General features: G+C 39.8%; 1 protein-coding gene across 10 annotated transcripts in view; it reads left to right on the top strand.

Annotated features, from left to right (window-relative positions):
• The window catches only part of LOC111571747 (roundabout homolog 1-like), a 143,271-nt gene extending 136,764 nt beyond the window's left edge, over window positions 1–6,507 (top strand). For 7 of the 10 annotated variants that reach the window (XM_055017086.1, XM_055017085.1, XM_055017088.1 and 4 more), the window contains 12 exons: window positions 206–232; window positions 1,052–1,091; window positions 1,284–1,438; window positions 1,585–1,944; window positions 2,032–2,151; window positions 2,244–2,379; window positions 2,976–3,128; window positions 3,218–3,687; window positions 4,339–4,452; window positions 4,542–4,763; window positions 4,859–5,036; window positions 5,130–6,507. In XM_055017086.1, the coding sequence (XP_054873061.1) occupies window positions 206–232; window positions 1,052–1,091; window positions 1,284–1,438; window positions 1,585–1,944; window positions 2,032–2,151; window positions 2,244–2,379; window positions 2,976–3,128; window positions 3,218–3,687; window positions 4,339–4,452; window positions 4,542–4,763; window positions 4,859–5,034 (1,973 nt within the window). In that variant the 3' untranslated portion in view covers window positions 5,035–5,036; window positions 5,130–6,507. The remainder of the gene's footprint in view (window positions 1–205; window positions 233–1,051; window positions 1,092–1,283; window positions 1,439–1,584; window positions 1,945–2,031; window positions 2,152–2,243; window positions 2,380–2,975; window positions 3,129–3,217; window positions 3,688–4,338; window positions 4,453–4,541; window positions 4,764–4,858; window positions 5,037–5,129) is intronic. The other 3 variants (XM_055017090.1, XM_055017091.1, XM_055017089.1) reach the window with 3 other exon arrangements.
• The last annotated feature ends 6,161 nt before the right edge of the window (window positions 6,508–12,668 follow it).

The following is a 12,668-nucleotide window of genomic DNA, read 5'->3' on the forward strand; positions in this document are numbered from 1 at the left end:
AGGATTAAGCGGTGTATAGATAATGGATGGATGGAGATGTCCGTCACACAGCAGAGGTTACATGCAGGCGCGCAACGAAACGTCACAGTCTAAACATTATTATACTACAGCCTACTATAGTAACATCTAATACTTTAATATTATACTATAAAGCATTAATGTCATTAATTTCACCCCTTTTCCCCTCCTTTGTTTGTCCCTACAGTCCCGTCATTCACCTTTACACCTACAGGTATGTACAGTATGGTTCATCTGCTGCTATTTGTAATACCTTATATATTTGGCAAGTACATGTTTCCTGTTTAGCTGTTTTATTTCATGTAGCCGAACACATCAAGATGAATGCCCTTTCTTTGAAGGATCATTTCAACTGGTGTGTGCAATTCAGTAATCTTTTGTTATTTACTTTGTTTTTTGCAAATGCTAAAATAATGCAGAAATGGTACCTTAAAGCATTTCTGACTTACAGCAAACAAAACGACATTCTAGAGAAATTAATTGAAGTAAAACACTATGAAGAATATGAGCTAGGACTGAAAGAGCTGAAAAAAATATTTCAATAAAGTACAAACTTCATTTACGCACGGTGCTACACATTTAGCACATTGTACATATTATAATAAATTAACACTGCACTTTTTCATAAGCATTTATGGGCTGATTATGTATCAAACCCACTTGCTAAATGCTTTAGGTTCAACTGACTGAACAAGAGAAATATGGAACGCAGTCTACAGGAGAAATACAGTCTGTTTCATGTTTTACTGCTATTGGATCTGAATCCAGTGCGAACAGTGCCTCTAAATCAGTGGTGGAGTTATGTTGAGATAAAATAAAGGTGTAGGCAGTTATTTGTGCTGTCTTCATGCAAATTGAAGTAGACAGTCAGACTTTGCATCCTATGGATCGCAGCATTGTATTGAGATAAGTGCAGACTTTTGACTGCTGCTTAGACTCCTTACCTGCCTTTCATGGTTTTCTCTGCCTTTAGCACTTCCTCTTTTTGACAGCTCATCAAGATTGAACATTTTTTTTCTGCTTCTCTTTGCAGTCGCATATCAAAGAGGAGAATCTGTGTGCAGTGCTGGCAGGTGAGTGGTATTTTTGTCCCTTTGTGTTATATAAAGTCTGGCAGGAGAAATGCACTTACATCGTGGAAACACTAGGGGGAGATGTCTCCCTGCATTAAATGTAACTGCATGCAGCCACTCCATGCTCTTTCATTACTGATTTATGAAGATGACAGGTTTTGACTGACAGCACTGTGGTCTTCCTTGTTGCAGACCTGGCCTTCTCAGCATGGGTGAACCTCTAAACCAGCTGTGGTTGCCAGACAATTGGCCGAATGCCTGTGCCAATCACAAGGACTGTAGCATCAACTGCTGCAACAATGGCAATGGCACCAGTGACAGTAACATGACAACATACAGCCGACCAGGTTAGTGCAAGACTGAGCTCAGGTAGAAGCCTCTGAGATACATATTGTACTACTAATAATAATCAAATGTTTTACAGCCATGCTAAACGTTTGCATCTTCCTGTGTTCTTGCTGTGATAACGTGCTGCTTTGTTTCATGTATGCAGCTGACTGCATAGCCAACTATGGAAACCATCCAGAAAACAAACAGGGGGGACAGCTTGGTTCTGAGACAGCCATATACAGTGATGTGAACCTATCCAACAAGCTCAATGAGATTAAAACATTCAACAACTCCAATTTGTGCTATGCAAGTCCGGGAGGAGATTCAACAGCCACATATGAGCCCATTCCATATGCCACCACACAGCTCATTCAGGCCAGCATTAAGAATAAGGCAGCCGCTGGTGGATCTACAGCGGAGCCTATGGATATACCCTGCTGGAAACAGCCCCCGAATCTGCCTCCAATACCAAAGGAGATGGCAGCACAGATGCAGTACAGCCTGATTGAGCAAAACAGTAAAGGTAGGGAAGGCTGACATTTAATGTGCTTTACATCATGTAAATACAAAAAAAAAGAAGTTTCAATTTTGCTTGCTGCTTTGTCTTTAGATCATCTGCAAGGAGGCGAAGGAATGGTCCATCCTAAAACTATCCCCTACAACCAGACCCGAGATCACAGCACAGGAGGCTCACACCACAGTTCAGACAGAGGCAGCAACAGCACGTCAGGTCAGACCGACACCCACGCTGCACAGTGTTTGAAATTAACGAGGCGAGCTCTAAGGCTGTTTTCACCTTGATGTTTACTTTTAATGTTTCAGGGAGTCAAAACCAAAAGAAGGGATCACGCGCCCCAAAGATCCCAAAGCATAACGCAGTAAGCTGGGGAGAAGCTCTGTCTACTCCTCATGCTAATGCCTGGGACTGCGATGAATATAGCCTGCCTATGGAAAGGGGGTAAGAGGACAGGATTCATGCACTCCTACACACCGATACATAGAAATGCAAAGCTCCTTAAGTTTCAAGTGTTACAGCAGAGAAATATATGCCAGTTTTATGTTTTCTTCACTAACAAACCCCTGCGTAAGGTAAAATGATCATTTCTTGAATGTATCGTGTTATTGCATATCTGCATGCTGCTCATTAGCCAACTGTAGCCCATCAGATTATACTGACTGAAAAAAACAGTAATATGATAAAGTTACCAGATGCACTCATGCCTAATTGGAAGTATGCTGTGAACACCTGCAAACCTTCTGTCAAAAACAAGGTCCTACTGTCACAGCTAACTCTTTTAACCCAACCAATTATACAATTTAGATTGTTGTCATTGTCAAATTAAAGAAAAAAATTACACAGGCGAGACATGCAACTCCAGAGCATTAAAGCAACTGACTGTGCAGAGAGCCTGTTGCTGACTTTTGTATGTTCTTCTGTGATGGAATGTTTTGATGGCAGAGTTTTGCATCAATGTCTGTGCCTCATGTGTCAGAACCGCTGGCATTCCTCATCCTTTTAGCCTTATCTTATGTCAGCTGTCCTTTTCTTATCAGTTTTGGTCCAGAGGAGACAATAGATGGATGCCCCACTCCACCAATTAGAGGAGCTGCCTCCTCCCTTCCTGAAGCGTCCTATAGTCACCCACCTACCACGTCATCACAGGGAGACCTCAGCAGTGGCCTGCATGATGGAACCGAACACCTCAGGTAACCAGATAAAACCATCATGACACTGAATTCAACAATTATTAAAACTAAAGCACTGATCGTACAGATTTTTAATTGTTATTTTACAGCCAACACATCACCAGCCACCCGCGCCCTCTTTCCCCAACACACACCTACAGCTCAATACCCCTCTGCATGGTCACCGACGGTCAGGACGAGGATGAAGAGGAGGAGGAGGTGGAGGAGGAGGAGGAGGAGGAGGAGGAAACAGATGCAGAGCTTGCTGAAAGTAACTACAGCCAACACCACAACCATCAGAAGCACAAGCACCAGCTGCACCACCCCACTCCTCACAAGCTGCTCCTCCACGGTCTGGAGCAGACCCCAGCCTCCAGCACCGGAGATCTGGACAGATCGGTCACGGGGTCCATGGTTAACAGCTGGGGCTCAGCATCTGAGGACAACATCTCATCAGGCAGGTCCAGTGTTGTCAGCACCTCGGAAGGATCCTTCTTTACAGATGGCGATTTCAACCAGGCAGTAGCCTCATCGCGTGATATGGTCGGCCTGCGCATGTGCAGATACCCGGAGGAGTCAGGTGAGATGATGTTAATGTATTTCTTTACTTTATTTATTTGCACAAGCAGAACATGGTCAAACTTTATTTGTTTTCATTTTACAAATTTAACTTTCCTTGTTTATCCTCTTGGGCCTGCTTTTCATATACTTACAACCAGATGTTTTAAAAAGTAGATTTGGTCATGAGCATAATTGGTTTCCCAGACAGTCACAAATCGCACAACACTATGCCAGTAAAGATGCTAAAAATGAGATTTTACTAAGACATGATATGATCAGATTTGACTGACAGTGGCCTGGCAACATGAAAAAAAACAGTCTAGAAACTGTTATCACAGTTCATAGCTAAATCCTGACTGGCACTTGGAAGTACATGACATCATCTTTTTCCCAACAGAGCGCAATCTCTCAGTTTAAACAGTCAAAACTGTTCCAACTTTGGCAGAAAATGTGTTCATGTAGTACCATAATACTCACAGGAAGAAGCTGATGAAGGAACTATGTTATGTTCTTGCTATTATTGTTATTACTGTCATATTTGCATCGCATTTTTCTAAAGAAATTAGAATAAAAATGACTGTGTAAGTCTATAACAATGAAACAAGTGTAAGGATACTGTTAGATGTAATATCTAATATAAACTAATGTTACATCTATGTGATGATTTCAGGCCGGCGGCACCAGCGACCCAGCAGCCCCATGTCAACAGATAGTAACATGAGTCCTGCAATAACACATAAAAGGCCCAGGAGGCATAAACAACCCAAAGACGTCTTCAATGATGGTAAAGACAGAACTAAGGAAAGGACTGGAGATTTAATTTGTCTTTAATAAGTCTAACATTTGATTTTCTGTGATTTTCCATGTCTGCAGACTCTTGCATGCCTCTGAATTTCACCAGCCAGATGTCCCACGCTGACTATAAAGTGAGGGGGGCCACGCTGCCTCGGATGGGCTCTGGGGAGGCTCGGGGTCGACGAGGCAGCACTGGGACTCACAGGGTCAAAGAGGGCACATTTGAGCAGAGAGAGAGCCAGGAGAAGCACAAGACTCCATTAGCAGGAAAAGGAAACAGCAAAAGCCGACAGCACTCAGGTACTAGATGGACAACACTGCTCATTTTGTAACTGCTAAATGAATAACTGCATGTGCTGCCAGCTTATTGTTACTCCTTACTGTCTCTCCTTCAGAATTCGGGGACATTCTTCTGTACAGTCGTCCCTCTTTCCCTTCAGGTCAAGCACAGAGGGAGCCAGATGATTCTAATTCGTCTAGCTTTTTGTCATTTGGAGACTCGAGGACCAAGCATGGAGAACATATGGTACCTACAGGACAGGTGGAAGAGGTAGATGGCAATCAGGAATGAATGTAATCTATTTTTTAATCTTGTGCGTGCAAAATCTATGTCATTTCCTGCATTAATTGCAAGCAAATCAACTGACACTGGTTTTATTTTTACAGTTCCTGAAAAGCTAAGAAGCAAGATGAGTACAATGGGAATGTCCTACAGGTGCTTCAGACAAAGGACTATGACATTTACATGGAAAAAGACTCTTAAAATACTGCACAAAACACGCTATTGTTTTCTACTTCAAATTTCTCATTAGGTGTTGGAAAAAAAAAAGAAAAAGTGCTCTCATGTGTAAGTCTGTGGACTTCAGTTTGATGCACTGTTTATTGTTTGCTTTTTGTTTTTGTTTTTTTGTTTTTTGGGTGACCAGATTCCAGGACCTGGAGCCGCTGGTTGCTCTGTAAAGTGAGATGAATGCACATTTGATGGCGGTTGTGAGTGTCTACAAAAATGTTGTCCATGGTGACTGCTTGATGCGGTCCATATGATCTTTGTTTGTCAGTTGTCCTGTTTTGTTTTGTTTTTTTGTTTGTTTTTTTTTTACTGTAATTGATATACAGTCATTACCAGCCATCTTGTAAATTGTTTACTGCCACAGAAGTGCTTCAAATTCAAATTTTATATAACAGTGTTAATGTTTTATAAGTGATGTACATCTTGTCTTTGTATTATTTGTCCTACTTTGGTTATAAAAGCACAATCACTTAATTTTATTCTAAGTCATTGCTCTATGAATTTCAGTCTGGAGGAAATCAGTTTTTGGAGTCTTGTTAATCATTTCATCGGTTGACTTCAGGCAGAGAAAAAAAAAGATTGTCGATTGTGATTGTGCATTCAGTTGCGTACATTTGAGCTGCTTTCATTCAGATTTGAACTATCTGTTGTGTATACTGAGAGAATTGCATGCAGATTCACCTGTAGGAGGTTTTACTTTAACATCTTGACTGCTTTGTCCTCCCTCTGGGATGATGAAAAGTGTGGTCATGGACTGGTTCCAATTATTGTTTCTCTCCACTGAGTTCATTTCATCTTCTCCTGTGTTCCCTTGACCTTGGCCATAACTTATGGAGTAGGGCTGGACAATGCACCGAATTGATCAAATTAACAACTATGAATCTCTTACCAATGTGAATCCACTTACATTACAATTTGCAATAAATAAACCCATTTAATTAAAGTGAGAATGACTACAAAACAATGATATCTTGGCAGAAGTTCAGCCAACTAATCTGCACCCAATTAAGAACTAGATGTCCGAAGTTACAGTATCTTAAACTGCTCTTCCTGTTGTTAATCAAGAGAAATGTTGGATATTAGTTCATGTTATCAGCAAATCAGAATTGTTTATCACACACTTAAATGTACATTTTGCCATAGATTTGGTCAAATTATCCAGTCCTCTTCTGTAAGTTTTATATGGAGAAAAAAATGTCACTTTAACTTCTCTCCTTGAATAAATATTGCTGTTCCTTAAGCAACAACAAGAAATCATGTATTAACTCATTTCTGTAACACAGCATGGACGATACGGTGGTTCAACCTTTCAGTGCCAAGATACACAATCATTTTAAATCGGATGTGGCAACATTCGGCCGCATGAAGAATGTAATTTCCCATATTTCGCTAATATCTTCAAAGATGGACATTTAACAAAGCTTACCCTAAAAAAAGGAGAAAAAAAGTCTATCACTCGGGGTGAGAGTTCCATCAGAGGGCTGAGACACAGATTGAAAATCACACTCACGCTGAGGGCTAATTTGGAATCACCAATTATGCCGCCACCATGCATGTCTTTGGACTGTGAGAGGAAGCCGGAACACCTGCAGAAAACCCCTGCAGACAGAAGGAGAACATGTAAACTCTACACAGAAAGGCTCCAGCTGAGCAGCAGGTTGGAATCCAGCATCTTCTTGCTGTGAAGCGACAGTACACCACCATGCTGCCTAATTTCAAGACCCCAGAAATCAATGACAGACATAATGTAGGCCTACAGCACATACTGCAGAAAAAGGTTTTTATAATGTTTCTTTTCTTGAACCAGTCACGTATATATAATATTCAACTCACTCAGCTGATGCTGCAAGGTCCGTGTACGGATCTGGTAGTTAGATTTTCCGTTCTGAAACGGGTATTGAAAAACAAAAAACGAGTGGTTATTTGATTTTCTTTTTAAAATGCAAAAATTAAAATTGAAATACAAGGCGTTTTTCCTTTTCATGATCAAAACGGGATATACGATTTTTTTTAAATGCTTTGATTTACGTTTTATATTTAGAATAACAAAAAAGCAAAATCAGTAAGAGACAAACGAAAAAAAGGTCAGTTTTTTCATTTTCTGAGACCGGAAGTGGTCATCAGCAATTGTGGAGCCAAACAGAGTACGGTGCAAAGACTGTACATAGATTTTTTTTTTCGTGAGTTTTCATGGTCAAAATTAGAGATCAGGTGGCAAATCTTAAAATAAATCAATATTGATTTTTTTTTATAAAGCGTTAAAGTTTTGCGAAGCCAGGGGGCGGGACTACTTGATTGACAGTCCGGTCTGGAAAGATTGACAGGTCCAATGGAGGAGGCAGCAGAGACTCTGCTCTCCTCGGTTGGATTAATTCTGATATAATAACTGTTGGTTTATTTATCGGTGGAGCAGCAGAACATTTTCCACACACAGTTTTCCTGCCGCTGGCTTGTTTTAACCAGTTTTCTACCTTCAGCTGATTCTACCAGCAGATACTGAAAGGACTCTAATAGTTCGGTAAGTAAATGTTTATTTTCGTATCGGTGCCGCTTTTAATGCACTTTATATGCAGCTTTAGTGTCAGATATAATGTGTGCCATGCACTCCAGATGTTGGTGGAGTTTGTTTAAGTGTGTGTTGACCAGAAAAGAAAGTTAGTATAGTAAATATTAGCTTTAATGTTAGCGATGCTAACCGAGCTAGCTGCTCAGTCGTAGTCTGATTAAAGCTAACTAGCATCAAGCTAATGTGTTGAGTTTCATGTAAACAGCTGAAGTGTGTTGTGTTCGTGTAATGTGGTTCATTAAGTTCATAAAATTGTGGCTGGTTGACATTAATGTAACGTTCAGGAAACTTAAATGTGATTAAAACAGTAACGTTAATGTTCTAGTTGTCAGTAATCAGCTTTAATTTGACACTAAAACAGACTGATAGTTGTAATGACATCAGTTTCATTAATTTGTTGAAAATTGTCTCATTTGTTGTTGTTGATTCATTAAAAGCAGATGATCCGTGTTGAAGATACGTTTAGTTCTAGTATCAGAAGTACAAGAAGGAAAATGGAAGTTTAGTTCTGCTACATCAAAGATTTCAGGAATAAAATAACTAAATGAGTCTTTATGCCTCAAACTTTATTTTTACAATAAAGAAATAATGAAATAATCACAGATAATAAAAATATAAATAGCAGAGAAAACCTGAGAGAATAATTTCCTGAAAAGTCTGTGAAGGAAAAGCAGCTTTTTATCGTGAAAGATCAGAATCAGCTCCAACATCTGCATCTGACAGCATCAAGTCAACCAGAAAGAAAAGAAAAAAGAAAATGACTTCTTTCTGATCACATCTGTTCTGCTGCTCACAGTTTGCTGCTGCTCACATTCTTCACATTTATAATCCACTTTTAAAAGTTCAGCAGACAGGTGCTCTGCTTTGGAGTGTGACGATGTCATCGGTGATGTGGAGAGTGAAGTTTCCGTTTCACCCACAGCGTGCTTTAGGGCAGCCGGGTCGGACTTGATGTTTGAAATACTGACCGACAGCTCAGATTTAACTGTCTGTAGTTCCATTTTGATGGATGTTAAATTTTCACTCAAAGCCGCCAGGAGCTGGGTCTTTAAAATAACCGCTGTCTCGTTACAGAGTGAAAGTAGCAGTTCCTCCTTAACATCAGAGATTGCAGCATCTGAGGGCCTCTTCAAAGGAAGACGTAGTTGATGAAGGCGTTCTGGAGCAGGACCAGAAAGACCATGACCAAGCAGCCTTGGGATCTTAGGCAGCATCTCCCTCAGGTGGGTGTCAACAGTGTTCACGGTCAGGTCTGTGGTAATCCCGTCAAAAAACAAAACAGAAAAAAATCTAGATTATAAATCAACATGTAACCAAAGCACTCTGTGTATAACGCCATAGTATAGGATGTAGTTCAGAAAATGTGAAAGTATAGTATACTTTTCAAGAATAACATAGTATGGCCTGTAGTTCATAGTATAGCTTGTCGGCAAAAACCCCAACTGATTATTATGTTCAAAAAGTGCAAAATGATAGGATGTTACCTAAAATTGTCATGTATGATATGTGGTTCAAAAAATGTCAGAGTGCAGTATATTGTCAAAATAGTACGTAATTCAAGAAAACATCAGAGTATGTCATCTAAAAAATTCCATAGAATGATAATTTCATTGCACAAGTAAAGTGTAATAACTTTTAAAACTGTTCGAATTCTTATATGTTGCTAAAAAAACAAAGAAAACTAAAACAAAAAAAGTCACAGTAATATGTCAATTAAAAAAGCCTATAGTATAGCATGTTGCCCAACAAATGTCATAGTATAGCATGTCGCTCTAAAAACCTCACAGTATAGCCTTTAGTCCACAGCTGTCAGTAGGTGAGGAGCAACACAAAAACAGTCCAAACGCTGGTTTCCAGAGGGTTAGACGAGTATTTATTTGAAAGAGTAAGTTTACAACAACACAACATGTGAGGGGGTTAAAAACAAATGGGTGTTAGTAAAATAAAAATAAGTCAACAGAACCAAAAGTGAACTTCATGTTGACATTGATGGGCATTCCAACCAGGAACAAAGTAAAAGATAATCAATACGAAAAAAACCTCTTCCTGTTCACCTCTTAAAACCCCAAAACACACCGCAGTAGCACCCTAAATTAAAACTACCAATGGGTTCCCTGTTTTCCTTTGTGAACAATTCAAAGGTCCCTCTCTGTCTCCCCACACATCCACCAACCACTGGAACACATCTCCAAAGTTCTGCCGGGCCAGCTCAGCTTCCCCTCAGAAGAAGTGCCGCCACCTGCCAGATGAAGGAGCCTTTTGAGAGGCAGCTGGCATCGTGATTGGACTGTACTTTGGTCTGTTCCAATCCAGCTTCAGCTCCAGAGACGGCAGACGGGACGAGTCAACGGAGGCCTGGTGGACGAAGGCATGCAGCTGAGTACAATCCAGAAAACAACAGAGGAGGAGTGCAGTGACCTAGAGCCAGAACAACCAGAGTAGCATCGTATGTCTCTTAGAAAACATCATAGTACAGCCTTTGGTATGAAAAAACACCATCATATACATCGTATATTGTACAAATAAGTCAAAGGAAAGAGACATCAACTGTAGAATTGTAGTAATTGTGGGCTGACTGATTTACTGATTATCAGTATTTTATTTTTTACTGATTTACGGTAATAAATACATTTAAAAATGGCGCTACTTTGGCTCTGAACCTTTATCTACCTGTGGTCGCTCTGTCTTCTGCAGTGATTTGATTGGTTATACGTAACGAATAACATCTGTAAACAAAACAAAAACGTATCAACAAAGTTTCCTGTTAGAGTTTGTGTTCTTCTAAGTTTAACTCCAAGATTTTAAATACTTTCATTTACTGCAAATGAATATCTACTCCAAATGTCTCACTAATAATCATTATCAGCCTTAACAACCCACAAAACACCCCTCTATACTCGACCACACTTAGTACAGTCCGGTTCCCCCTTCTATAAATCTGCTTGGAATCTTTCACTTCCTGTTTGTCAAAGTGGCCTTCTACCTGGACAGGTTTTGTTGGAGCTCATGCAACAAACATTTTGGGTAACTGCACTTTAATATGGATGGATGACATTGAATTAGAGTCTGTTTTAGTGAGACTGAGTTAAGATGTGCAGCTCTGTCATTTAACAGGAAATTATTTCTCAGAATTCACAGAGAAAAGTCTGAAATGTTTGCTAGGTTAGCGTCCCACATGTTCTTTGGCTCAGCTAAAGCTAACTCTCTCCAACTTCAGGATCTCTTGAGCTGCTTGTTGTTAAAATATCTTGCTAGAGGTGCTGAAGCTCAGAAAGTCTGAGATGTTTGTTCAAAATAAGCTCATTCTCAAGTCTTATCTGAACTGTCCTCTTTTGTTTTAACTTTCCCTAAACTTAGGAGTTAATGACAGAGCAGCACATTCAGACTCAGTCTCATTTATGTAGCGATTAAACTTCAGTGTCATTCATTGATGTTAAAGTGCAGTTTTTCAAATGTTTGTTGCACATGCTCCCGACCAAACCAGTCCAGGTGGAAGACAATGTGAAGAGAAAGCTCCAGAGGATGAATATCACACATTTACGTTGGAAATAAATGTCCTTTAGTTAGACATTGTCATGCAAAAGTTGGATTTCCTTTTAATGATGTTCAAATCTTTGTTGAGTGTTTTGTTGATGTTGGTTTCTAAATGTTTTTTGACACTCTGCCCCAAAGATTAAAACCTTCTACAGCTCACAAGCTACAACAATTCACACATTATCAACTATCTTTCTGACTAAACTAAGAAAAAAGTGAAAAACTGCCTGATTCCTGCATCATGAATGTAAATCTTTATGATTTTTATGACAGTAAACCGAATATATTTGGGTTTGACATTTTATAAACCAAAACAAGAAATTAATTACTGGAGAAAACAATCAACAGATTAATGGTCAAAGAAAATGTGTTTTCCAACATATATGGCTGAATTACTCACAACATTACAAGATACATTGAATTCAATTTTATTTATATAACGCCAGATACAGGTCAAATTGTCTCAAGACACTTTATTTTTATATTTTTTGTCATATTTAAAATATGACAAAGTAAGAAATTTAAACCTCTTGACTAATCCAGTTTATTACTTGGTTTTTAAGAGACTAATCGACAACTAAAATAATTTTCTCCACTAAAACTAATAAACATGAGGTCAAATAGAAGGAACAGTTTTAAATACTGCAGTCACACGATGACAAGAATAAAGTTTGTCAACAAAAACTAAATCTGCTGGTGGATTCCACTAAAGTCCTAATAAATGATAATAAAGTGTGATACTAAAGGTTTGTGGTGCTAAAAATGTCAAAGATATCAAGTTGAACATCTGGATGGAGGATGATAAAAGTTGACCTTCTTTCATTTCTCTGGAGCCGACTCCATGGATTTTATGGATGGTGGTTGAAGACCTGCTCTTCTAGTCGTCTTCCTTCTAGTCGCTTCAAAAAGTCAGTCCATCCTGACCGACTTCAACACCTCTTCATGACAACTTGTTCTGCCTCCGACCTGGTGGAAACTCCAGAAACTCGGGAAAACCTGTCGAGACTCGAAGAACTCGTGGAGACTCGAAGAACTCGTCGGGCGGGGGAAGGTGTGGTGGGTGGTGGGGGGATAGAGGGGGGAGGCCGCCACCCACCTCCCCGCCTACTCTCCGCCCTGACTCCACCCAGACTCCGCCTTGGCTCCACCCATGTGGTCACTTTATTAACTACGATGCCAAAGGGACGACGAAATTAGTTCTTTGTATCTGATCTGTAGCTCAGTGAGTTAAGGATTTGCCTATGGAGCTGCAGGTCGCTGGTTCAAGACCAGACACTTCTTAAATTTTTATCAAAATCCTGACAAAGACAAAGAA

The sequence above is a fragment of the Amphiprion ocellaris genome, chromosome 14, assembly GCF_022539595.1.
Source record: "Amphiprion ocellaris isolate individual 3 ecotype Okinawa chromosome 14, ASM2253959v1, whole genome shotgun sequence".
Classification (NCBI taxonomy): domain Eukaryota; kingdom Metazoa; phylum Chordata; class Actinopteri; family Pomacentridae; genus Amphiprion; species Amphiprion ocellaris.